General features: G+C 49.0%; 10 protein-coding genes across 10 annotated transcripts; 5 read left to right on the top strand and 5 right to left on the bottom strand.

Annotated features, from left to right (window-relative positions):
* Positions 1–615: 615 nt before the first annotated feature.
* N7446_013268 (uncharacterized protein) lies at positions 616–2,248 on the top strand (the record flags this gene model as incomplete). Its single annotated transcript, XM_058522009.1, has 3 exons — positions 616–1,378; positions 1,444–1,755; positions 1,845–2,248. 3 exons carry the CDS (start codon positions 616–618, stop codon positions 2,246–2,248), a joined length of 1,479 nt encoding a protein of 492 aa, XP_058365486.1.
* A 1,526-nt stretch (positions 2,249–3,774) lies between these two features.
* On the top strand, positions 3,775–4,928 carry N7446_013267 (glycoside hydrolase family 16 protein; the record flags this gene model as incomplete). The annotated part of the gene is made up of 3 exons (XM_058522008.1): positions 3,775–3,874; positions 3,928–4,202; positions 4,266–4,928. The coding sequence occupies 3 exons, from the start codon at positions 3,775–3,777 to the stop codon at positions 4,926–4,928; spliced, it is 1,038 nt and encodes a 345-aa protein (XP_058365485.1).
* A 787-nt stretch (positions 4,929–5,715) lies between these two features.
* On the bottom strand, positions 5,716–6,817 carry N7446_013266 (uncharacterized protein; the record flags this gene model as incomplete). Its single annotated transcript, XM_058522007.1, has 3 exons — positions 5,716–6,096; positions 6,171–6,475; positions 6,532–6,817. The coding sequence occupies 3 exons, from the start codon at positions 6,815–6,817 to the stop codon at positions 5,716–5,718; spliced, it is 972 nt and encodes a 323-aa protein (XP_058365484.1).
* Positions 6,818–6,837: 20 nt separating this feature from the next.
* N7446_013265 (uncharacterized protein) lies at positions 6,838–7,297 on the bottom strand (the record flags this gene model as incomplete). The annotated part of the gene is made up of 2 exons (XM_058522006.1): positions 6,838–6,973; positions 7,011–7,297. The coding sequence occupies 2 exons, from the start codon at positions 7,295–7,297 to the stop codon at positions 6,838–6,840; spliced, it is 423 nt and encodes a 140-aa protein (XP_058365483.1).
* A 332-nt stretch (positions 7,298–7,629) lies between these two features.
* Positions 7,630–9,537, bottom strand: N7446_013264 (uncharacterized protein; the record flags this gene model as incomplete). Its single annotated transcript, XM_058522005.1, has 1 exon — positions 7,630–9,537. One exon carries the CDS (start codon positions 9,535–9,537, stop codon positions 7,630–7,632), a length of 1,908 nt encoding a protein of 635 aa, XP_058365482.1.
* A 742-nt stretch (positions 9,538–10,279) lies between these two features.
* On the top strand, positions 10,280–12,499 carry N7446_013263 (uncharacterized protein; the record flags this gene model as incomplete). Its single annotated transcript, XM_058522004.1, has 2 exons — positions 10,280–10,485; positions 10,537–12,499. 2 exons carry the CDS (start codon positions 10,280–10,282, stop codon positions 12,497–12,499), a joined length of 2,169 nt encoding a protein of 722 aa, XP_058365481.1.
* A 372-nt stretch (positions 12,500–12,871) lies between these two features.
* On the top strand, positions 12,872–14,079 carry N7446_013262 (uncharacterized protein; the record flags this gene model as incomplete). Its single annotated transcript, XM_058522003.1, has 3 exons — positions 12,872–12,874; positions 13,070–13,873; positions 13,936–14,079. The coding sequence occupies 3 exons, from the start codon at positions 12,872–12,874 to the stop codon at positions 14,077–14,079; spliced, it is 951 nt and encodes a 316-aa protein (XP_058365480.1).
* A 485-nt stretch (positions 14,080–14,564) lies between these two features.
* Positions 14,565–19,661, bottom strand: N7446_013261 (uncharacterized protein; the record flags this gene model as incomplete). The annotated part of the gene is made up of 11 exons (XM_058522002.1): positions 14,565–14,788; positions 14,850–15,475; positions 15,529–15,932; positions 15,985–17,406; positions 17,465–17,654; positions 17,731–17,790; positions 17,844–17,927; positions 17,979–18,549; positions 18,601–18,617; positions 18,667–18,718; positions 18,767–19,661. The coding sequence occupies 11 exons, from the start codon at positions 19,659–19,661 to the stop codon at positions 14,565–14,567; spliced, it is 4,545 nt and encodes a 1,514-aa protein (XP_058365479.1).
* Positions 19,662–20,171: 510 nt separating this feature from the next.
* N7446_013260 (ribosomal RNA processing 1 family protein) lies at positions 20,172–21,501 on the top strand. Its single transcript, XM_058522001.1, has 3 exons — positions 20,172–20,458; positions 20,518–20,625; positions 20,683–21,501. The coding sequence occupies exons 1-3, from the start codon at positions 20,413–20,415 to the stop codon at positions 21,471–21,473; spliced, it is 945 nt and encodes a 314-aa protein (XP_058365478.1). The 5' UTR covers positions 20,172–20,412; the 3' UTR covers positions 21,474–21,501.
* Positions 21,502–21,852: 351 nt separating this feature from the next.
* N7446_013259 (uncharacterized protein) lies at positions 21,853–23,476 on the bottom strand (the record flags this gene model as incomplete). The annotated part of the gene is made up of 3 exons (XM_058522000.1): positions 21,853–23,174; positions 23,274–23,324; positions 23,380–23,476. The coding sequence occupies 3 exons, from the start codon at positions 23,474–23,476 to the stop codon at positions 21,853–21,855; spliced, it is 1,470 nt and encodes a 489-aa protein (XP_058365477.1).
* Between the last annotated feature and the right edge of the window lie 190 nt (positions 23,477–23,666).

Raw genomic sequence — 23,666 nt, 5'->3', positions numbered from 1 at the left:
TGAGCGTTTTCCTTTCCAATATCTGTACATGGCTGCAGATGATGGACATCACTTCTACCGGAAGAGACTTTATGGACATTTTGACGGTGATCGGAATGGACTGTCACAAAGCAGAATCAGCGCGGTCCAGGGGAATTGGAAGAGGGGTGGGAAGATGCTTAAAGGTGAAAATGAAAACAAACGAACCTTGGAAAGTCGCGAGTATATGGATCTTCCAATTTTTTGCCTTCTTTCAGTTGCACCCCCGATCTTGTAAGGCTTGGTGGAGCATAATAATGTGGGGCTCTAAGGGGCCAAGCATTCAATAAGCACTTTCTTTTGATTGGAACTTCCTTCTTTTTCCTCCTTTTCTCCGCTTGATTCCGACATCATTTCAGTTCATATCCCGGTGGACTAGACCTATTGGGGGGTCAGGTGAACCCCCAAAACAGGTGCAGATTGATAGTTTGGCCTCAGCCTCACTCCCTCCCTTCCTCTTTCTCTCCATCTCTCTCTTCGTCCTTTTTTGTTCTCAATTCACGCGGTTTTCTCTGCCTTTTTCTCCCTATCTGTAGCTCACAAAGAATTTAATCGGCTCCGCAGGTTTATGTTCCGTTGAGACACCTCACCAGCATAATGACGGCAACACCACCCCCGGAACTGTTATTCCAGATCGCAACTCTTCTGCAAAATGATGGAAACTCTCTAGTTCCTTGCACTTGTGTTCGTCGCTCATGGCAGGCGGCTTTTGAACCCCTCCTCTACTCCAACCTAGCTGTCTATAGTGACGATGAACACAAAGCAGAGGGGCAACGTGGAATTTCTCTCCAAAATTTCCAAAATCTCATATCCGGCGATCATGCTATACGGAAAACCTACATCCGAAAGCTTGAATACAATATCCTCGTCCCTTACGAAGTCTTAGACTGGATGGCACGCAAACATCGGAAGAATCCTGAGAATTATAGTACAGATAATCCTATCCGAAAGGACAACGATCTAGCTTTTCAGACAGCTATAGTTAGCCTTTTCCAAGAGCTTCAATCATGGGATCAAAATTCCCGTCTGAGATTAAATCTGACTATTCGAGGTCGTCGGCAAGGTCTTGCACCGGAACCACATACTCAGCACTCAGAAATCGCCGCTGACTATCGCTGGGACTATCGAGATGGGCGTATATTATCAATTCCCCCATACAGAGCGCGGTTCCTCAAGGATATGTCGGATCTACCATCTCTTCCGTGCATTGAGAAGCTCTCTTTTCTAAACCGTAATCAAATCTGGACAGGTGCAATGCGGACTATAATTCAACGTTGTACCCAAATCGTTGAATTGGAGCTAGATCTTGAGGAATTTGTCCGTCCAGACCACCTAGAGTATATACAGGCACGTCGCGAAGGTGAGCTATACCCTTTTTGTTGTGAACTTCTATTAACCTTAGAAATTTTACTAATACCTATATAGCGTTGTCTTCTTTAGTCGGATCTATTCCGAAGAGCCTAAGAGTGCTACTCTATCAAGGACACGATGATGCCCCGTGGAAACCGGCCATGCGCCCACTCAATGTCATTCCTTCTGGTGTTGATAATGTGAGCTCCAATTTACGAGATCTCAGTATTCACCTTAAGCACCTAAAGTTGGTGAACACTACTATCGCATATGACTTTTTGTGTCCTTTGGATAAAAAAGGTCAGCCTAAACCGGGTTCCTTGCAGTTGAACTGGCCCTACCTAGAGGTATTAGAACTTGAGGGTATACCACCTTGGCTTCCTTCAGGTAAGAAATCGGTCCCTCCTAGAACAAGAAAGCACCAAAGAAAAAGTTGAAGTATATCCAAGAGGTCTAATGACAAACAAATCGAACAGGAGAACCAACTTATCATAACACGCCGGAAGACCAAAGCGAAATCAACGAGATTGAAGATTGGGAAGACGTGATATGCGATGTCGAAGCGGGATGGGGCTGGCCGGAATTACCGACTGAAGAACATTTCCATCAACTTCTCATATCGCTCGGCTATGCGGCCCAGCGCATGCCCCATTTAAAGAACGTGAAAATTGAGGTGGAGAGCCATCGCCAGTTTACCTTCTGTCTCCAGAACAAGGCCGACCAGATTATCTTGAAATGGGAATGTTTTCACCCATATCGACCAGATAGTCGGGTGGCAAAGGCGTGGGATTTTGACTTGGAGGATATGAAAAGTCACCCTCAATACGAGGATGAAACTTCTGTGATACTTCGGACCTGGCCACCCAACAACCCTATCTAGCCCACTGGATCAAGACACAGGAATTACAAAGGCAACTGCGCTCTCTTTCGCGAAGCACGGTGCACGAAGATTTGCCGTTGCAGATCTCAATTTTGAGGGGCTTTCAGGCGTCTTTTCCTAAATAAAGACGTCGTGGCTTTCCTCGAGGATGCACATTTATAGCTCAAATCCAAAGGCATATGCAACCCACGAGGTCCTTTTGCCAAATCCCTTATTCATTACGCCGTTATATGTAGATGCCGAGATGTCGAGTGCTTTAGGTGGAGGGGTATAATCCAATAATATTTTGTTATAGCTCAACTGAGGGGGTCAGTGTAGTGGTCGCGCGACTTAGGTGATTCTCACCCTAATCCTCAGCCTGTCTATGGAGCACTCACCCTTCTCACCCCCGGTCGAGCAACCGTAAAGCGGCACTAACCCTAAACTCACCTAGGCGATACCACTAGACTAGCTATCCTAATCAAAGGATACATATCCCTTCTATACCAACTCCAGTACATACGACCACAGGGTGTGGAGAACAGGGCTTCCCGTCCGCTCAGCCGTACTTAAGCCACACGCCGGTAAGTTAGTAGTTAGGTGGGTGACCACTAGCGAATCCTTACTGTTGTATGTTTTTGCTTTTTGGTGTCTTTTGTTGTTAATTATGGATGACATTAGAGAGAGACAAATTGTTCCTTGTTAATTAAGCACATGGACCCATGTGGTTGTGGTGCCCGTAGCCAGCATGTCGTCTCGGCGAGAGGTCAGGATAAATCAATGACAGATAAACTCGCACACTGTTACGGTAAAGTAAGTGTACGGGCCGACTTGGATTTGACAGGTCATGTTTTCCAATTGGAGACTAGCTAAGACATCAAGAAAGGAACTCTAGGCCGAACCGAAGATCAGATACTGCAATTTGGCTGAAAAATAACATTGTATCCGAGATCGAGGTATGTACATTGATCTTCAACATCAACCCCCTAACGTGACAATTCAATTGGCGCACATCTATATTGTATCGCACAACAATTCCTCTAAATTCTACTCCGTACTCCACACAGATAACACAAATCCATTAATATTGAGAAAATATTGGCGGGAAAAAGATTCTCACGGGTGTACGTAGGCCCTACCCGCTAGTTCGTAAGTTGGGGCCAACCACGCAAGCTGCCCCCGTCATCCCCCATCCAAGCTTTTCTGGTCGGTACGGCAATGAATTATAACATCGCTACTGATCAGAATTTATTTTGCTCCACCATGGTTCCTGGCATCGGAGCCAATGACAATGGCAATTTCCCAATGGGTTATCTGCCATCTGCGTCGTATGTGGATGTGATGATCCAAGGTCGAGGGGCAACAGATCGGGTTTGACACGCAACATCTAAGAATAAAACGAACAACGATTCCATGTTTATATACCTGTTGTCCCTTGTTCGCCAAGGCTGTTTGCGTTGCCTATAAACCTCGGAGCATCGCTCTTTTTTGGTCCATTCTCTTTCATCCCGTATACTTCGTCTTTCATTCATAGTATCAGCTTCGCTATGGTCTTCAAGTCTTACTACCAGTGGGCTGCTGTCGCCCTGGCTGCGACTGCTCAGCTCAGTGCTGCCCAGACTACTACTAGCTGCAATCCTCTCAAGAGTATGTGTTAGATCCAAGACGTTACTAGTACAACGCTGACAATTGCCTCGCAGAGACTTGCCCCGCGGATACCGGTCTTAACAAGTACCGTCTCAACACCGACTTTACTTCTGGCTCCCTGGGCCGCTGGAACACCACTGCCGGCACCGTGACAAGCACCGACCTAGGAGCCAAGTTCACCGTCTCGGAACAGGGTGACGCCCCCACAATCGAGAGCGAATTCTACATCTTCTTCGGCCATGTCGACGTCAAGATGAGAGCCGCCAATGGTACTGGTATCATCAGCACCTGGATCCTCGAATCCGACGACCTCGACGAGATCGACTGGGTAAGTCCCTCACTCCTATATCATGCCACCGCCAAAAGCAACATCCACTAACCCATCCCACAGGAACAAATCAGCACCTACAGCACCGAAATCCAAACCGACTACTTCGGCAAAGGAAACACAACCTCCTACGACCGCGGCACAACTGTAACCGTCACCACCCCAGAAGAAACCTTCCACACCTATTCAATTGACTGGACAAGCGAGCGTATTCAATGGCTGCTCGATGGCGACGTAGTCCGTACTCTGGAATACGCTGACGCCGTAAACGGCAAGAACTTCCCCCAGACACCCATGCGCATCCGCATCGGCATCTGGGCCGGCGGAGACCCAGACAACTCCGAAGGCACAATTGAATGGGCCGGCGGCGAGACCGATTACACCGAGGGACCCTTCTCGATGTACGTTGAGTCGGTCGATATCATCAACTACAACCCCGCCCAGGCGTACAAGTATACCGATAAGACCGGTGCTTATACTAGCATCAAGGCTATTAATGGGACTAATATTTCTACTAATTTGGCCACGAGCTCAAGCACTGGTTCGGCGTCTGTTATGGCCTCTTCTACTGCTGTGGGGTCTTCTTCTACTGCTGCTTCCTCATCGTCGTCGGCTTCTTCTATTGCTTCTTCTGTTGGAGTTGTGTCTGGTGCGTCAGCTTCGTACTACACTTCTGTCTTTGTTATTGCTGCTGTTTCCTTTGTTGCTGGAGTTGTGCAGTATTAGGGGGCTGGGTTTCGTTATGGATGTATGTTTGCGAGTGGGATGTGTATAGATCTATGATTACAATTTTTTTTTTTTAACATTCCTTCTTGTAATATGATTATCTGCCTGATTTAGACTTACTGTCCACCGCTTATTCTATTGCCAACTTCGTCTTCAGACCTGTTTCTACAAGTAATGATTGGGACCACTGTCGGCTATATATTTTGGCGCAATTCCAGCCATGCGCGATGCTAGTGCAATGAGCGTGCCCACCAGCTTCATAAAAGTCAAAAATATACTCCTAGGTAGTCGATAGGTTATGAATTACATGAATTGAACAGCAACGAATCGAAAATTTTGTCTTAGAATGTTAGATGACCAAAGAAAGTCCCAAATGTAAAACGTGGCGACCCACCAAAAACGACGCTAGCAAATTCTGCTCAAGTAGCACAACTGGCTCAATCCACATATCAACTAGCATCATTGGTCTAGTGGTAGAATTCGTCGTTGCCATCGACGAGGCCCGTGTTCGATTCACGGATGATGCACAGCTATTTCTTCTTTTTTGTTTTTGTTTCCTCGACCTCGATTGGCGCCTTTGATGTCTCCTGTCTGTGGCATACAGGAGATTAGTCCCGCAATACCGGGACCGTCTCATTTTTAGTGTACAAGGTGTTCATCTTTAGCCCATCTATTTGCTAGATTGTTTTCTTGAAGCTGGTATGGTGGCATATGACAACACTTGGCTAAGTAGAGAGTTTCCATGCGGCTAACTAACTATAATACAACTTACGAACCCTGGGAGTGTTCAACCTTTCAGCCAAGGATCCTCTAAGAGCTCTTTAGCTGTTGCCCTCTCACCTGGCATCCAAGTCAAAGTTCTTCGTAGGAACTTGACAAAACCAAGAGGTAGACCCATCTGACTCTTTTCAGGTATGGGTACAATACCCTTCCACTTTCCTGGAGAGACAACTATCAGCATTTCGTCGCATAACACAGAAATGACCAAAAAAGGGAACATACCAGTTTCATCCCAGAAACTAGCAGCGATATCAGGGTTCAGCGCAAGGAACTCAGCAGGCGGTGGATACAGAACAGAAATGATTTCAGCGAGATGAGTTGCCTCATAGAGGTCACCGGCGTTCTCGTTAGCATTGAACATTCCGTCGAACCCGAGGAGATCAATTGCCTACATGTCACAATCAGCAATCTTGTTCTAAAACAAAATACCCAAAGTAACGAGTAAGAAGCGAAAAGGCATACCGTCATACCAACACACCAAATATCAACAGGATAACTCCACGGCACCTCAATCATAATCTCCGGAGCACGATATACCATAGGCAGTGCTTTATATTCATACGGGCCCGGTCCAATCCTCGATTCCCCGAAATCAGAAAGTTTCAGAGGACCCTCTTTAGGGATAAGTGCTCGCGAAGCGTATATTGTTCGAATCTCTGAGACCTGTTTGCGAGTCGACGGTGATTCCTTCTCATGATCATCCATAACTTGGAATATGTCATTTTCGTCTTCGTCAGCACAGGCTAGTAAGTTACCAGGATGGAGATCTGGGTAGATATCAGCACAAAAGCCGACCTCGGTTGAGAGATGTGAATGGTGATACCAGCATGAATAGCCTCGCACTCAGTATGCAGAAAATCCAGCGCCTGGAGTACCTCAACGAGGATCGCTTTCACCATCTCTTCAGGGAGCCGCTGGTTTGGCATGCCTCTTTGAAAGTCGTACAGACCTATATGGCCGGGTTCCAAGACCAGCACGATGTGTGTACCATCTGGACCAGTGACAGTGAAAGACTCGTGGAATTTGCGAATATTTTTCCGCCCGATATGGGAACTATTCGAGATGTAGGGTGTTAAATGCTCGTAGAAAGGGAGCTCGCGGTGGAACATTGAGTTGTGGATGTACACTTTCAGGGCGACATATTTTTTGTCTCTGCATTCAATATTAGCATAGGCAAGAGAAAACTACTGTACTCAGGTGGACGAGCCTCATATCTCTCGCCAGCCATGTCGTAGAACAACTTCCCCAGCCCAGTTTCGCGCGTACTTGGAAGCGATCTTGGAAGATTTCTCCGATGTAGACTGGGTAGTATCGATGGGACTGTAATCGGATATTTGCTCTTCGGCGGCTGGGATGTCTGCTGGGATAATTTCGAATCCACTTGTCGGGAATGATTGAGGCTTCTCTTTGGAGGGTTGGTAGCCAGATGTAGAAAAGAATCTCAATGGGTTGATTATTGAGGCCAGTGGTGGCGTTCTGGGTCTAGCGCTGAAACGTGTTGTCTGTGGTCTTGGATACGAAGACGTGAAAATTTCTAGTTTCCCTAGACGAATGCGAGTCCTGAGACTCTGTCTTGCTATTGATGCCATTTGGCGCAAGTTGTGTAGGAGAGAGCTTGAGTATCACGAGGTCAGGGCGGGATCGTCGTTGCATCTCATCCCTGTCATTCCTAATTTTAATGTTGGTCGCGGACACACTTGTGCTATACAAACGTGAACGGTTCCCTGCTAAAGTATTAATACTTTATTATATGATGCTACCCTAAGTTTTAGTTGTAGAATTGATAGAGCCCAATGAGGAGAATGAATGTTTTGCTCATTAAACATAGTTCGATGCCTGGTATACAAAACAGTAGATCAGTCAAGATGGATGAAAGTGTACAACAAGAATTTATGTGCAAAGAAGAAGAAAAAGAATATGTTCAAGGGGTATCAGGATGGTCACCAACGACCATCTGTATCGGCAAAGAAAAAGGGTGTTGAGCATCAAAGTGGTCCAGTTCGCTTCCGTCGCCACTGTACCCAATGCCATCGCGATTATCGTCTGTAATGCGACCGTATTCAAGTAGAAGAAGATACAGATAAATGTCAAGATCTTCATTGCGCAATGCCTGCTGCGCCCATTCCCGACTCTGAGCGGCAATCACCTCAGCCTCGAAGTCGTGGCTTTGCACGTATGGCTCTCTGGACGCGGGCAACGCGCTGGATGAGGAGTTGCCCAGACCAATAAAATATGTCATTAATGCATATAGGTCATCGTAGCGATTGTCCATCGGAACGAAATGGCGCCAGGCGAAGAGTCTCGAGTCGTGCCATTCACGGAATATGGTGGCTTTGATGCCTAGGGATTTGCTGAGGTGGAAGGCACGCCAGCGGCCAGAGAAGCTGTGTCCGTCGATGTCGACTAGGTACTTTGCTTTGAATTGCTGGCTGAAGTCTTGGGGTTCCTTGTATGTCCAGACGTCGTCGTAGAATGAACAGTTGGGAATGCAGCCCCAAGCTTCAGTGAAGCCGACATCGAAGTGGTCCAATGAAAAGTTACTGGGGTTGAAGTTTGAGAAGTTTCGATACTGCTTCACGCTGTTCTCAGTGAGGATTGGGACTGTTCGTGATTCCATCTCGGTGCTGTTGGCGATCTGGACGAAGCGTTGACGATGCAACTGATGCCAATTATCAACAAGCTGGACTCCCCCAGAGGTGACGCCGCGCCAGAGGAGAGTGTCGGACTTGTACTGCCATTCGTAATCGTGTCGTGAATTGTAGACATACCGCTTGTCCTTCATGAAGTACATATTTGCGGGGAACAAGATGTCATTGTTCACGCTGACCTTGCACTCGCTGAAAACCGGGAGCAACTTTCTTGAAATAACATTGCTGGAAGCTGAGAACAGGAATCCATGCTTGTCTCCGAGAACAGGTCCGACCGTGCACAGATCCGAGGAGGCGGTGAAATTAGTGATGAAGCCAGCCGACGGCGACTTGTATAGCTTATTAGCATCCTCGGTCGTGATGTTGGCACGAGCAGGGGAATCAGGCGGACAGGATTCACTGGCGAAGTTCATGTATGGTTGTCCTGCGATTGAAAACCATTCTGGATCCACGCCCTCAACGGTGGAGTCTTTTTCATACAGATGATCCATACCCGAAGTGAATTGATCCTGAGCATCGATCGGCAGACTTCTGGTCAGCGCTTCGATGCGGAGATATTCCTGCGTATCGTTGTAGGATACCATGACTCGAGGCTGGTCCATCAGGTTGAGCGCAATATCCATATCCGGGAGATAGTTGGCGATGCGTTTGATCGAATCCCGCAGCGTCTCCGGCCGCCAATCTTCAATGTCGATAGAAACCTTATGGTTGCGGATACGTACCCCAGCAATTCCATCGCTGTTTTGGAGTTTGGCTGCCATTTTGCGAATCTCGGCTGGAGGCAACGCCCAGAAGGGTCGCAAGTCGCCGGTGATCTGCTGGAAGTCGTCCACATTGTGCGCGTTCTTCGTGCGCGCAAACATGTACCACTCTTTAAAGCCTGGTGGTGGGTGTCGCCCATATGTCTCACGGTATTTGGTCACTGTCCGGCGGAAGTTCGTAGAGCGACTGTTATCGTATGCCAGCCATTGGCGGTTGGCCTCCCGCATGAGACTGACGATGGGGTGTCCATCGTGGGCATACTCCCCCACCGGCTTTGGTTTCCCAAACATGGTAAACCCGCGCAAGCGGGTGTTGTCCACTGTCTCAGTGAGAAAGAACAGGTTGATCAAACATATTGATGTCGCTGCGCAGGCCACCAGCAGGTAATAGGATCTGCGATTGCGGGTGAAACACAGCATCCTGGAAGAAATCCCCCGGATTTTGGCTCCGGGGTGCAGACCTGAAAGCGCAAGGCAGAGTAGAGACTACGGAGACATGAAGAAGACAGTGGGGTTAGGAAAAAAAAGAAGCCATTGCCCCCTTAATGTAGACCAAGCCCGCGCCAAGGGCCTAGCCTTTTACAACAGAGGCCAAATCGCCATGCTTACATGCATTGTTTCTAGACAATGTAAATTGCTAGGTGTATCTGTGTACTACGAATCTTGATATTTCTATAACCACGTATATCGAAGGAATTCAAGGTGATCGCGCCGAGACATATATATATGAACAACAGGGGTAGATGGGGCGACAAGGGCTATTCATTCGACCTCGTGTTGAGTGGACCACGCTAGTCACAACGTCTGAAAAGATGCTTCGTTTCTCGATCTGCAGAGATAAAGAAAAACGATCCATTCATAATGACATCCTAATGAATATTAAATAAACAGAAGACAGTAAATATAAGAGAGAAGAAAAGAACTAAGTGAAGTGAGCTGAAGTGATCGGTGAACATCAACAAATTTAAACTTTTCTTGACGGGCCAAATCACGGGACCCAAGGTCACGGGATATTGCTGACTCGTGTATTATGTAATTAAAGCCTCAGGCCAACAATGGACCTTGGATAGCTCTTGCTCTGAGCTGTCCAACATATCAACTTTCGCATTTCGCAAATGCTGTGGCCTCTTTCAATGGGTGATACTCCTTGGGCTCGATAGCCATGGCAACCAAACGTAATCGCGCCACGCTCGAGGCAGAACTTCAATCACAGCAATCACCATATGTCTTCTATGGAACTCCGCTACCACCACTCGATGAGAGCGTCCGCGATGACGGCTCCTTCGTACCGATATGGAAACAGGAGGTGACCGATGAACGGGGGAGGAAGCGCCTGCACGGTGCATTCACAGGTGGATTCAGCGCGGGGTGAGCTTCCCCAATACCCATGAGCTCGGCGCAATCGCTGACACTATCTAGGTACTTCAACTCCGTCGGATCGAAAGAAGGATGGACTCCCGCGACCTTCGTATCGTCTCGGCAGAATCGCGCCGAGAAGGCGCAACAGCAACGACCTGAGGATTATATGGACGAGGACGATCTGCGGGAACAGGAAGATTCTAGGAAACTCCAGACTGCGGATGACTTTGCCGGGTTTGGATCGACTGAGCATGGTGCCACACGGAGAGCAGGGTTCATGGATATTTTGAAAACTGGGGGCGAGACCAATGGAGTGAAGCTTCTGAAAAAGATGGGATGGCGCGAGGGCCAAGGAATCGGTCCTAAAGTTCGTCGCAAGGCCAGGTTAGAGGAGACTGGTGCGTCGGGCGGAGATGCCGAGCAGACATATCTCTTCGCGCCTGAGAACCCGGCATTGGTTGCCTTTGTGCGCAAGACCGACCGGAAAGGTCTTGGGTTCGAAGGTGAAGCGCGCCTATCCGATTCGCATACGCCCAAACAAACCAACGATGACGATGATTCGGACTCCTTCTTTGGTGGGCGATTAGCCATTCAAGGGAAATCCCAGCCCTCCAAGCCAAAGAACTCACGGCGGGGTGGGTTCGGGGTTGGAGTCCTTAATGACACCGGATCAGACGACGAGGACCCTTATTCTTTGGGCCCGCAGATCTCATATAACAAGACTATCGGAGGAGATAAAAAGAAGAAGAAGAAGGGCAAATCAGAGGATGGAAAACCAACAATCGCATCATCCAACCCTCTCCTCAATTCAAAGCCGGTGTTTATTTCGAAGAAATTGGCAGCTTCACGGGGAACCGGAGGATTCAGAAAATGTCGGGATGGGCGTCTACCGCTGGATGGATTCGTTCTTGCTGAGGGCATGTCGGGCTTGTCGATTTCCAGCGAGAAGCGCTACGATCCCCCAGTAATACCAGAGGGCTGGACATCAGCCAAGGAGCCCTCATCTACAAAACGGGACGACTCGAACTACACATCAACAGCTGATGCCGCCAAAGCCTCATCACTCAATCCGACGTCTAGAGCAGCCCTTCTGGGTGAGGCTCAACTGCCCGGGAAATCCATCTTTGATTGGATGACACCTGAGGCGCGAGACCGAATCGCCAAACTTACTGGCAACCAAAACTTACCTCCAGCTTTGGGAGAAAAGGCACCTAGGGGATACGAGGTTCCCGAATCACAGAGGCGCAAGGACCTCTGGGACCTCGTTCCGAAGCTCGACAAGCAGATTGCCGTTCAAGCTTTAAATCGAGCCGTGAGTGGGTGGATGCCCTATTCAGAAGACGAGAAGAAGCGCGCCCGCTACCGGGTCTTCCTTGAAGTTAGTGCAGGGCTCCGTGATACCCTCCCAGAACGGGTCGAAGGTTCCAACACCGATGAATGGGTCAATGAGATGCAAGAGTTCGGCCGAGCTGCAGAAGTCTTCAAACCTATGTCTGGAGTCATGGCCTCCCGCTTCACCTCAGCATCTTCCGCGCCCAAGGTCGCCTCCGATGCGCCCGACTCGACCGATTCTGTCCTTAGTCGACCCGCCGAGAAGCCTGATAATCCAGCAGTGGCAGCTGCCAAAATTGGCATGTTCGGCCAAATGACTCGAAGCACCATATCATTTTATCCATCACGTCTACTGTGCAAGCGTTTCAACGTGAAACCTCCGGCACATGTGCAGCTTGATCCCGGTGAACGACCGGGCGCATCCGAGTCTCAACCAAGCACACGGTTCCAGTCCGCCGGATACCAAGCTGATACTGGACCTAACACTAAACCTAAGGAGTTGATTTCGCAAGATGTCATGAACCAGCTCCTCATGGAGTCGCTAGGTCATATTCCTGGTGCCACTGGCCAATCTACTGCTGAGCCCCCACGTCCGGCAGTTGAACCAGAGCGCAACGATGCCCTGGAGGCAGAGAGGCCTGGTGATGCGGTCTTTAAGGCTATTTTTGGAAGTGACGATGAAGATGAATAAATAGAACGTATCAATACGCATCAGATATATATGTAAATATTTATAGACCGTTGTGGTCAAAGCTTACAAACTAAGCATTGTCGATCATTTGAGGCCCACGGTGACAGTATAAAGTAGACGAGATGCGCGATTAACCTACGCTTGGAATGTACCCTTCCAACCTTCCAAGGTTCCTCTTTGTCTTCCTAAATCTCCTAATTCTTCTAATTTCCGTTGTTTCTCTCATATTCTCCTTTAAATCACTTACTCTGCCTACTCCACCTGGTTCCCCTCTTGAAGTCATCCTTGCGGTCTGTGCTCTGCTCTAATTTAGTTCCGTCATTCTCCCCTCTCGACACTCCCCTCAGCTTATGGAGGCTCTTGACATGCAAGATGGTAAGAGTATCCCTGTTTTCAACCTCCTCAACTCCCTGCAATCTACCTAAGCACAAATCCCATTGCTTGGCACCTATTGAACGTCACGCGACCAGCGCCCTTCACAACCAGACCGATTCCCAGCTCTACCCCAGCTCCAAGGACCACCGTATCAGAACCACAAAGACAAAACTAACATGAAACTTCTCAAAACAGGGCTGCTGCTCCTCCGTGCCGTCGCCAGATGACGACCAACAAGATTCGCCGTATACCTACAATCATCAACACACCCAAAACCACACGAGCTCAACAAACCGCAATGGTACAACCCCCGCAACCCCAACAGCAAGAAGAACAAACCGACGAATCAGACACGCCCCAAACCTCCCCTTAGACGAGCACTACAATGAACCGGTGCGCAACCATGTCTGGCACAGCAAACGACGAACCTGGACACGTGCCCAGCTAGACCGCGAACGCACCGAGTTCTTCGAAACGCGCGTAACAGGGCGCCCGGAAGTCTGGGCCGCAGTCGCGAGCGCTATATCGCTCATGCGCACGGGCGATCTTGCTACCGCGCAGAGTATCGTCGATGCAGCGGGCGTTACGGTCCCCACCGGTGATCTGTGTGAGGGGTGCTATGATCAGCAGGGGGTGCTTTATCGGCTTCCGCAGTGTATTGTTAGTGATCCCGAGAATATGGTTGTGACGGCAGATACGGATGCGACTGTTTCGGAGCCGGGGGATGGCCATGATGAGGATGAGGATGAGGATGAGGATGATGAGCTTGATGATGACGGGCTTCGGGATGGGAAGCTTGCTACGGATGATGCTTCTGGGGATGAGTTGATTGCGCGGGATATTGAGCGCCGGAGGGATGAGAAAGGGAAGACGAGTGAGCGTGATTTGATCCGCGTGCTTGCGAGATTGAGTGATCGCGAAGGACCTGATTTGGTGCTTTCTGTGGGGAAGGGGCAGACTGTTGGCTTTTTAGCGAGGAGGGTGCATCAGGAGGCTGAGGTGAGTCTTGGGTGCTTGGCTGCTTCGGTGCGGTTTGGGATATGATGCTAATTGTGTTGTAGCTTGCGGACAATGCGCGCGTCCGGATTGCTTATCTTGGTCATTTGCTCAAGGAGCAGCAGCCTTTGCTTGATCAAGGCTGGAAGATTGGCCATGTTGTTAACGCTTTGGTCGTTTCACCTAACGGGTCCGGTATTCGACGGTGATCCTAGGGCTGCTGATCGCCGTTCTCTTGGATACAGATCTGCTCTGGCCTGTTTCTTTTGTGTCTGCTTTCCTACCACCTCTCTATTCCTCTTGGATCTCTAGCGTTCTGGCGTTTCTTTCTTTTTTCTTTTTTCTGATCTCGTTGCACAATACCCCTTGTCTTTTACTTCAACTCCACCTAACACGTCTGTTCCATTTACTTCGGCATCCCCTCTTTCAGATTTACCTATCCTTCTTTAATACGAAAGCAGACTGATCTATGACATGATGTCTGCGATTTATGAAACGATTCGCAGCGAGTCTTATATGTATCATGATATTGCAATGCTCTAACACCATTGGTTTATGTAGCATCTAAATTCAACCGACGAAGCTGAATGAACGTAACGCAACCAATCTACATCATGACAAGGTTGAATGGCATACTTAGATGAATATGCTTCAAGAAACTACTCAAATTCCATCAAATAAAATACAAAACTGATCAAACCAACCGACCATTATCCGCCTCCTTGCCCTTAGGCGTCTGTCCAGATCGCCGCTTAAAGACCCGACACAAGAACGAAGCGCCCCGTCCAATACCGCGCACCAATGAGGTAGGGTTGTAATGCTTAACACGGAACATGTAGTAGAGCAGAACAGTACCAGCCACATTGAAACCGATATAGGCCCAGCCGAGACCGAAATTGCGCCAGCGTTCACTGTAGACTATTAACCAAGTCAGTACCAGAGCCAACAAAAAAGAAGAAACATACGGAGAAAAACTTACAGATATTACTGGAAGACAAATACTGATCCGCATTCTGCAGCTGACAGAACTGACATCCACTCATAGCAGTAGGATTATAGAGCTGACCACCAGCAGCCTGGACATACGGATCAAGGTACGCACCACAGGACAACCCAGCAGGCGGATTGAAGACACTAAGCTCAGCATCCGCACAATGAACCTGACGAGCATGCAAACCCGTCGCCGTAATGCCAGCAATCAGATATGTCAGCGGCGAGACACGGTACATGAAGATCCAGAACCCGGGCAGGGCGTTCGGCGGTTGCATAACACCGTTGAAGGTCAAGGCCATGATAAACAAGAGTGTGGCAATGGTACCACCCGTTTCGGCGTCGGGTAGGGACGAGATCACAAGGGATGCGAAAGTAGATGTGAAAATATAGAACTGAACGACGAATAGTAGCATCAAGCCCTGGCGCTGGGAAGCTTGGGCTGAGCCATAGATCGGGTAGTAGTAGCATGCCCAGCTGATGACTCCAATGAAGATTTGATATGGGATTTCGACGATGACGTTTGCTATCAGGAATGCGCCCCAGGAGTATGCTTTTGAGGGACGTTCGCGTACTTCGTAGAGGGAACGCTGAACTACGAATTTGGGCATGATCCTGGAGACAAGTGTTAGTGTGATTTTGAAAAGTTTGTGGAGTAGGTTGCATACTGTTGTACGAGCGTTGAGAAGATTGAGGTTAGCATGAAAGCGCTGAACAAGACATCCTGGAGCCCCTGTAGAGAAATGTCTGGCTTGAAGAAGGTGAATCCGATGAATAGCCCGGACATCGTTGCCAGCATGATCTTTGCCCATACATAGGATGGTTCGCGCCAGAAACCTTGGAATGATCGGTAGGTGACTTGCCATAACTGTGAGGTAAATGGCATTGCGTATTCACCTGTCTGGGATTCACCTTCTTCGCTGGAGTTTGCTGCGGCTCGCTCGTCGTGGATGCGGTCGATCTCGGCTTGGACATCTCTGGCTTCTTGGCTTTGTTTCCATACCTGACCCCAGTCTTGGGTTGACTTTCCAGATGCGCCGGCACCGATGATTTCAAGCATATATTCCGCAGGCTGGTTATCTATTAGTGAGTGTGGCTCGAAGATCGAGGAAGTTCGGTCTTACGTTTTCCTGTGAAGTACAGGTCCTGGCTCCATTGCCCTCGAAGTAGTCCAGGAGAGTCCGAGACTGGTCTCCGATTTCACCGAAGTAGACAGTTCTTCCTCCCTTGGCGAGGAACAGAAGACGATCAAACTGTTGGAAAAGCAATGCACTGGGCTGGTGAATCGTCGATAAAACCGCCTGGCCATGTTCAGCTAGCTTTCGCAAGAAAGCGCAGATAGCCCATGAGCTTTGCGAGTCCAATCCGCTAGTAGGCTCATCGAGGAAAATAAGAAGAGCAGGCTTTGCAGCCAACTCGACTCCAATTGTCAACAACTTCCTCTGCTCAACGTTCAATCCTTCTCCAGGTGTGCCGACGATGGCATCTGAAAAATCCTGCATACCAAGCATGTCGATGACCTCTTCGACGTAATCATATTTTTCTTTCTTGGAAACAGTCTTAGGCTGGCGCAACAAAGCACTGAACCGAAGTGCCTCCCTGACAGTATCCGTCGGAAGGTGCAAGTCCTGTTGCTGAACATAGCCCGTTTTCCTCTGAAAACTGGCATCGAGGGCTTTTCCGTTGACCAGCATATCCCCGGTAACAACACCAATAGAGACCCGTTTAGCCAGAACATCAAGCAGAGTCGTTTTCCCGGCACCCGATACACCCATCAGAGCTGTTAATGTGCCGGGCTTGACCCAGCCAGAGACATTATCAAGTAGACGTCGTTCGCCCCCTTTGACTGGGATGTCATAGCAGACATTTCTCCAGGTGAAGATATCATGCTGAGCTGGAATGGCAGAAGTATCTTTGTCGGCTTCTGAATGCTTTTCCTGCTTGACCTCCGCTGAGCCGGTGCTTCCTCCTCCGTTCCTAAGGTGTCGCAGATGAGCGGGAACATGGCCTCGACGGAAAACCAAGAACTCAGCTTTCGAAGAGGTAGACGAATTAAGCTCCGAGGCAAGCAGATACAGGGATACAAAAAAGATCCAAAACCCAATCAAGATCCCCAAATTGCGCCATTCATGCGCATAGGTATACCTATACTGAGTTTCAATGTAGGCATCACCGGACACAGTCCGTTCTCCCGCCACAGCACCTCGCACGGCACATATAAATGAATCTCCAGTGAGACTGGGATAAGCAGGGATAAACCGTGAACATGTAAAGCGACGGCCATGGAACTCGTTTGCAATCAATGCTTCGAAGGTGTAATAGACTGGATTGATCCATCGAATCCAGCTAAACCAAACAACCATTTCAGGTACGGTGATCACAAAGCCAGTGTAGATGACGATTGCTAGGACTATCACTCCAGCTAAGGACATGGCCTGTGCAAGGGTTTTTGTAGATGCTGCCAATGTTCGGAATACGCCTGACATTGCGAGAGTGCTCAGGAAAGTGAAGAGAAAGAATATGAAGAATTGCGAGGGCTCGTATCGCTGTATATTTTGGTCAGATCGGTTCAAATTAGAAGGTTGGGGATTGTCTTCGACTTACTAGACCGGCCAAAAAGTAGAAAATGACGTTGAACACGACTGCTGATACGAATTTGACAGGTATATCGGCGACGATTCCTCCTAGCGATTCTGTAAATGGATGGACAAAGGCGTAGGATGCTTGCTTCTCAACGATTGGTCGCTGATCGTAGAGAGAGTTGATCTCCGTGATACTGATGAGGGCATTCATTCTGGATAGAATCGTTAGTCTACATACTAGATATTTCCACCAGATAGACTTAAGAAAGGATCTCGAGGAGTACTCACAGAACCGAGAAGAAAAGTGCTGCGCCTTTACTTTGAAATCCTGCCGATGCGTTGGGGGTTCTGTGCGAATAAGCAACATGCCAGAAATCCCACCGTATGATACATAGACTTACCCAAAATAAATCGATCCAATAATCAAGGACATGGCTATACGTCCGATGACCGTTGTCATTGTGGAAGGCTTGTCATTCCAAATTCTAGAGATAGTGTCAATTGTGATCACATCGTAGTCAAAGGCTAAGACAAACCGTTGGTAAGCTCTCTTCGTACAAAGCTTGACCTGCATCGAAATCGAAATGACATATGGACTCTTGGGCCGAACATGCTTTGCCTGCCGGAGTCTCTTCGTCTCATTGAAGCTCCTTTCGGCCTCTCCTCCAAGCGGATACTCCTCTCGGTATTGAGAAATATGTTTTTGAAGTGCGGCATAATGAGAACTGTTTTTCCAGTACTTCTCAAAGTCGTCAGGAGTGCGAGGAACTTTGTTCTCCATCCCTTCACGAGCGGTACGCTCCTGTGGATTGGTGACAGAGGTCAAGAAATCACCGGTTGTTTGGCGCGCAGGACACTCCCAGCCCATATCCAAGAAATAGTCTTTGGCTTGATTACAAGGGCCGAAAAAGATTTCTCGGCCTTCATACAAGACAATGACCTTGTCGAAGATATCATAGATTGCCTGCGAGGCTTGATAGATTGCAACCGCGTGGCAGCTGCCAATCAGGTTTGCGGATACTCTGAGTGATTTGGCAAACTCCAAGGCACTTGCAGAGTCCAAGCCTCGGGTACTGTTATCCCATGCTGCAACTGGGGCTCCAGAAACTAAATGGACATTAGCTTGGGGATAAGCAATGGATAGTAGCTATGACTTACGTGCCATCTCAGCAATACTAAATGCGAAGATTAGCATCTGGGTTCTGTAATTTGAGGGTTACATACCTGACTCGCTTTCGCTCACCTCCAGATACTCCGCGAATGTAGTCATCTCCAACTGTAGAGACATTTAGCTTAATCATTTCGGATCAAAATCTCAACATACCCTTGGTGTTGTATGTATGACTCAACCCCAACACAGCCATGGCCACCTGAGTGATATGTTTCGCGTAACATGTTCGACTGATCCCATTCAACCGATGTTCAGGAGTCCTAGCAGCAGCAGCAAACTCAAGAGTCTGGCCGACGGTGAGATGAGGAAAGTGCTTATCAACCTCCTGGTTATAGAGGACTTCTCCTTTGAATTCCTTGTGCATCTTCTCCATTGGAATGCCATTGTACTGGATATCCGACTCCTTATCCAGCTTCAAGCCGTGTAGCTCGCCAGAAAGGGTTTTAAGGAAAGTTGAGCAACCACTCCCAGGACGTCCAAGCACAATCAACAGCTCGCTGCTCTCCAGAACACCATCAAAATTGCGCAGAATCTTTTTCTGCGGTGCACGGCGCCCGCAAGAAAGGTATTCCTGAGGCCGGAACGGCGCCAACGGGACCGATCCAACATTTTTCTGGTACTGCAATGCAGCTCCTGAGCCAGAGATGTTGAGGTTCTCCCAAACCACACCGGTTGATTTGCGGACGGGAACACCTTCTTTGTCCATCAGCTTCAGCATCATGCGAGCCCACTTGTAATGGTCAAACTGGTCGCTTGTAGGATCGAGGACTGGGTCCCCTAGCTGGACATCTTCGAGTGTGTCTTTGCGTTCGACATTTGTCATTCCAGATATGCCAGAGTCGCTGGCACGGTGCCGAGGGAAGTTTGACGCGATGCGAGAAAGTTCTGCGCGGTCCTCAGGGCGGATATAGTCAAACACCACCCCATGGCGCCTTGATTGGGCAGAAGTATCTTCCGGAGAGGAATCAGAGCTTGACTGTGGTTCGTGGCCGTCGTGCTGGGAAGAGGTAGGCTCGATGGCCTCGTGGTCTTCCTCTTGCTGCGCCATGATAGATGAATTTAATATTGAAAACCCTACCAGTATGTCCCCGGAAGCAATAAAATCCTAGGGCTAACATAAACTATTGACTCCCAAAGCATAAAATCCATAGGAGGAAATAAACCATAGATGTAATTCTAAAGTCCTGGACATCTCGGCGGAGTGACCAGCTTATAGAAAATTTCTGTGTAGCATCCAGACCCCTGATCCAAAATAGGAAGTATTTACCCCAGTCATCCTGTGATCCTATTTGGCAAAATTAGTAGTCGTGATGTCAACACCACACGGCTGTGGTTCTGTGGTTCAAACGATGGAACCCGGGGAAGCCGGATGCAGCAATGGCAAGTCAAGATGTTACATGTATCAGTATCTGACGGATTTCGAAGATAAAACATTTATATTGGCTCCTCTGAAGGGTTTAATCAAGCATGGGAGATGAGTAGTAAGAAGTGAAGTATAAACGTAGTCTGATGTCTTCATAGTAGCAATGTCGCCGCCTCAGGCCACAACAGCCAGCCAATCACCTCCCGCAATGTAGCTCCTCCAACAAACAGTGCAAACACCTATCGCAAAGGAAAAAAATAATTTATCGCAGTCTCCGCTCTCCAAGACAGTTCGATCTCGAGTTTGGAATTGATTCCCTTGAACAGATATCTCTAAAGGTGGCCTCCTTATACCTTTCTAGAGATCAGCCACTGCCCTCCCTCCAACATCAAAACTGCCTCAATCGCCTCAATCGCCGATCCTATAGAAATTTACTATGGACGGCCAAAAAACTCCCTTTGTGAGGGAGCTTGGCTCCAGTGGTATGTGGTCATTCTTTGCAAATGAGCCGCGCGAAACTAATCAAGTTCCTTCTCTTCAGACCGAAAGGTCCGCGACAAGGCCCTCGAATCTCTCACTCAGTTCCTGCGCTCACGCACCGATCTGACCCTCATCGACCTCCTCAAGCTGTGGAAGGGACTGTTCTTCTGTAAGGAAATCCACGAGACCTGTTAAACAAACACCACAGAAATCTAATAATTACCAGGCTTCTACCACTCCGACCGACCCCTCACACAACAAGCCCTCGCCCGCGCACTCTCCTACTCCCTCGTCCCAACCCTCCCCAAAGAAACCCTGCACCGCTTCTTGCGCGCCTTCTGGATTACCATCGGCCGAGATTTCCACTCACTAGACCGTCTCCGATTGGACAAGTACCTCTTCCTGATCCGTTGCTACGTAGGCGTTGCATTCGAGCTCCTAGTGAAGAACCCATCAACAAAGCCCGACGGGAAAAAGCGTAAGCGCGAAGATGCCGCCAAGCAAGGCCCCGGCAAGAAGCAGAAGAAACAGACACAGGCCGAGGCCGAGCCCGCCACCGAAGACGACAAGACCAACGACGAAGACGACGAGGCCAAATTCCCCGATCTGGCAGCTTATATCTCCATTATCGAGGAAGGTCCTCTTTGCCCTCTGAACTATGATCCCGACCAGCCAAAGGACGAGGGCGATCCTAATTTCGTGCCTATGCCCCACGGGCCTGATGGGCTGCGTTACCATCTTGTCGATATCTGGGTTGATGAGTTGGAGAAGGTTCTTGAGTTTGAGGAGGAGGGTGGTGAAGAGGCTCCTAAGCGGAAGATTAAGGGTGAAATTCCTATGGAGCTTATCTTGCGACCGCTGGAGAAGCTCCGCACTGAGAGTCCTTACAAGCCTGTTCGTACGAGGGCCGCTGAGGCTTTGGATGATGATCGCCTAGTCGAGTGGGGTGTTCGGACGAGAGAGTCTGAGGAGGATGATAGTGAGGAGGAGGAGTGGGGTGGTTTTGGTGATGAGTAGATGTCTTGTCGTATGTATGGGATTGTGTACATACAAAATGAATTCATTGCACAGCGTGGTAGCGATTATACCATACCAATCACGATGTTTGAGGTCGAAGTTGGTGTAATAGTAGACCTTCGGGTCTACGGAGTACAGGACCGCGAAAATGCATTGACATGTCTGTTTTATTCTGTTATAATATACAGTCTGACCACAGAGCACCAATTGTCTAATACAAGTTAACATATCAACAAAACACCAAGTCTCTTGCGCTAGGGTATCACTGAGTGGATGCAAAGACATGGGAAAGCATCGAGCGTATATATAACAGCCGAAAGAAACAATACGGCATTCAGCAGCTCCTTCGACGCTCAGTATGCAAACTTAACAAAAGGAATTATCGAGGTCCTTCTGCTTCGTAGATGCGGCCCGACTTGGTGAGAATCGTACCGAGCCCTTGGTGAACCTCAGCCTGGAACGCTTCGAAGGGCACACGTTCACCGTCAATGCTGATATATCCTTCCTTCTGATGAGGCACTAGACGGTACGCAGATGCTTTGCGGATATTGAGCTCTGGCATGTCGAAGAAGCGTCCACTGGGGATCTCGTTCATCATTGTGATCGCGGTGCCACGACTAACTCTGCCGTCAATGGTCACTACGTCCATGAGTCCGTCATTGGGTAGGGTAGCTGGGAACATGTTTGTGTCCTTCGACATAATTGCCATGTTTCCTGCATAGAAATTGCCCATCGTTTCACCCGGAACAACTTGCCAGTCGCTAGGTACATCGTCGGTGACTGAACCGTACTTGAGCTCTGGTAGTTCCGGTGACTGTGCTGCAGCCTCAAGACGTTTGACGTCGACACCAGACTCTTCAGGACGTGTGGACCAGGAAGCATAGTGCTCCTTGATCGCCTCCTTGTCTCCAATCTCCACCTTGACGGCTAGATCGCACGGCCATATCGTCTGCCGCATCAAGCGAACCAAGAAACCGTATGTGAAACGCTGAGCACCCATCCACCGAATGTTCTCAGTAGCCAAATCTGACTCAGCAACGATACCAAAAGACTGAGAGAGGAAAGAGAGCGTGCGCGAATCCTTCTGCGAGATGGAAACCAAATCCAGCGGCGTCCTCAATCCCTTGACAATAGCCAGCGCCGCAATGGAGACACTACCAGTCCCAAAAGAATTCCACGTCAATCCATTGCCAGAACCACAAGGAAGCAAAGCAATAGCAGTCTTCACCAGCGCCGTCCGGGCATCAGGCCGCTTACCCAAGCCATTGAAAACCTCATACGGCAACCCATCACCAGAGCAACAAACAATGGCATCATACGCATCGACATCAAGCTTCTCCGCAATATCAATAGCATGACCACGGTGCTCAGTACTCTGCACATCAACCTGACACTTGGCAGCCGCGAAGACCGGGGCCGCATACCTCTGGTACAAACTCGCCGCAGTGCCCTTGCCACCAAAGGGATTAACCAGGACCTTCAGTCTCTTCCCGCGAATTGCCTTGCCATAAGCCGAATCGATCAATTTCCCAACCCACGCCTCAACGAGCTTCTTCTCTTTTTCGATGATGGGGTATTGAACCGTCGCGACGGCTACATCGTCCTTGCCGGCCGGCTGCGCGTAGGCGATAACGAGGTTCGAGGCTGTGACTTCAGCGCCGAGAACGTTGTACAGTGAGATGGCGTGTGTGGTTTGGGGTGCTGTATCGGGACCGAGGTTAGAACTAGTTACAGGGCAGGTTCGCGCCGATCAGAGGGCGTGAGAGGGGCTGTGGGTAGGCCTGTGCAGCTGTTCCTTACCTGACTTGAATAATCCACAGCAGCGACGGTTTGGACGAGCTGAGCGGTCGTCTGGTGTGTGTGTCAGTCATGGGCAAAGAGCTGGTTATGGGGTGGCGCAATGTACCGACTATGAGGAGGGAATCGGTGCCCAGTGTTAGTGACACGGAGTCGACTGTCACTGTTGAGTCATGTACATCTTGTGCGGTGTCTGCGGTTGACATTTTTGATGATAGAGGGATTTAAATCATTATAGGGAGTTGAGGGGGAGTAACAATATGTTGCAAGTAACAAAGATATGCAGCTAGCATCGGGAGCCGCGGAGGTCCGGTGGGCCCGTCCCTGCAGCTGAGACCCAATTGGAAATTCCCCTATTGCGAGGGATGCTTTATAGAAGACAGGTTCATTTTATTG

Source organism: Penicillium canescens (assembly GCF_028828765.1).
Source record: "Penicillium canescens strain IBT 15451 chromosome Unknown utg000011l_segment0_segment0, whole genome shotgun sequence".
NCBI lineage: Eukaryota > Fungi > Ascomycota > Eurotiomycetes > Eurotiales > Aspergillaceae > Penicillium > Penicillium canescens.
This window is presented reverse-complemented; position numbering and strand designations above follow the sequence as displayed.

What these genes read in the sequence shown, in the direction of transcription:
- N7446_013260 (XM_058522001.1), top strand. Translation starts at nt 20,413, where the DNA reads ATGGACGGCCAAAAAACTCCCTTTGTGAGGGAGCTTGGCTCCAGTG. An exon ending in GAGGGAGCTTGGCTCCAGTG is followed by an intron (nt 20,459 to 20,517) that starts GTATGTGGTCAT and finishes CCTTCTCTTCAG; the next exon opens with ACCGAAAGGTCCGCGACAAG. An exon ending in GTGGAAGGGACTGTTCTTCT is followed by an intron (nt 20,626 to 20,682) that starts GTAAGGAAATCC and finishes AATAATTACCAG; the next exon opens with GCTTCTACCACTCCGACCGA.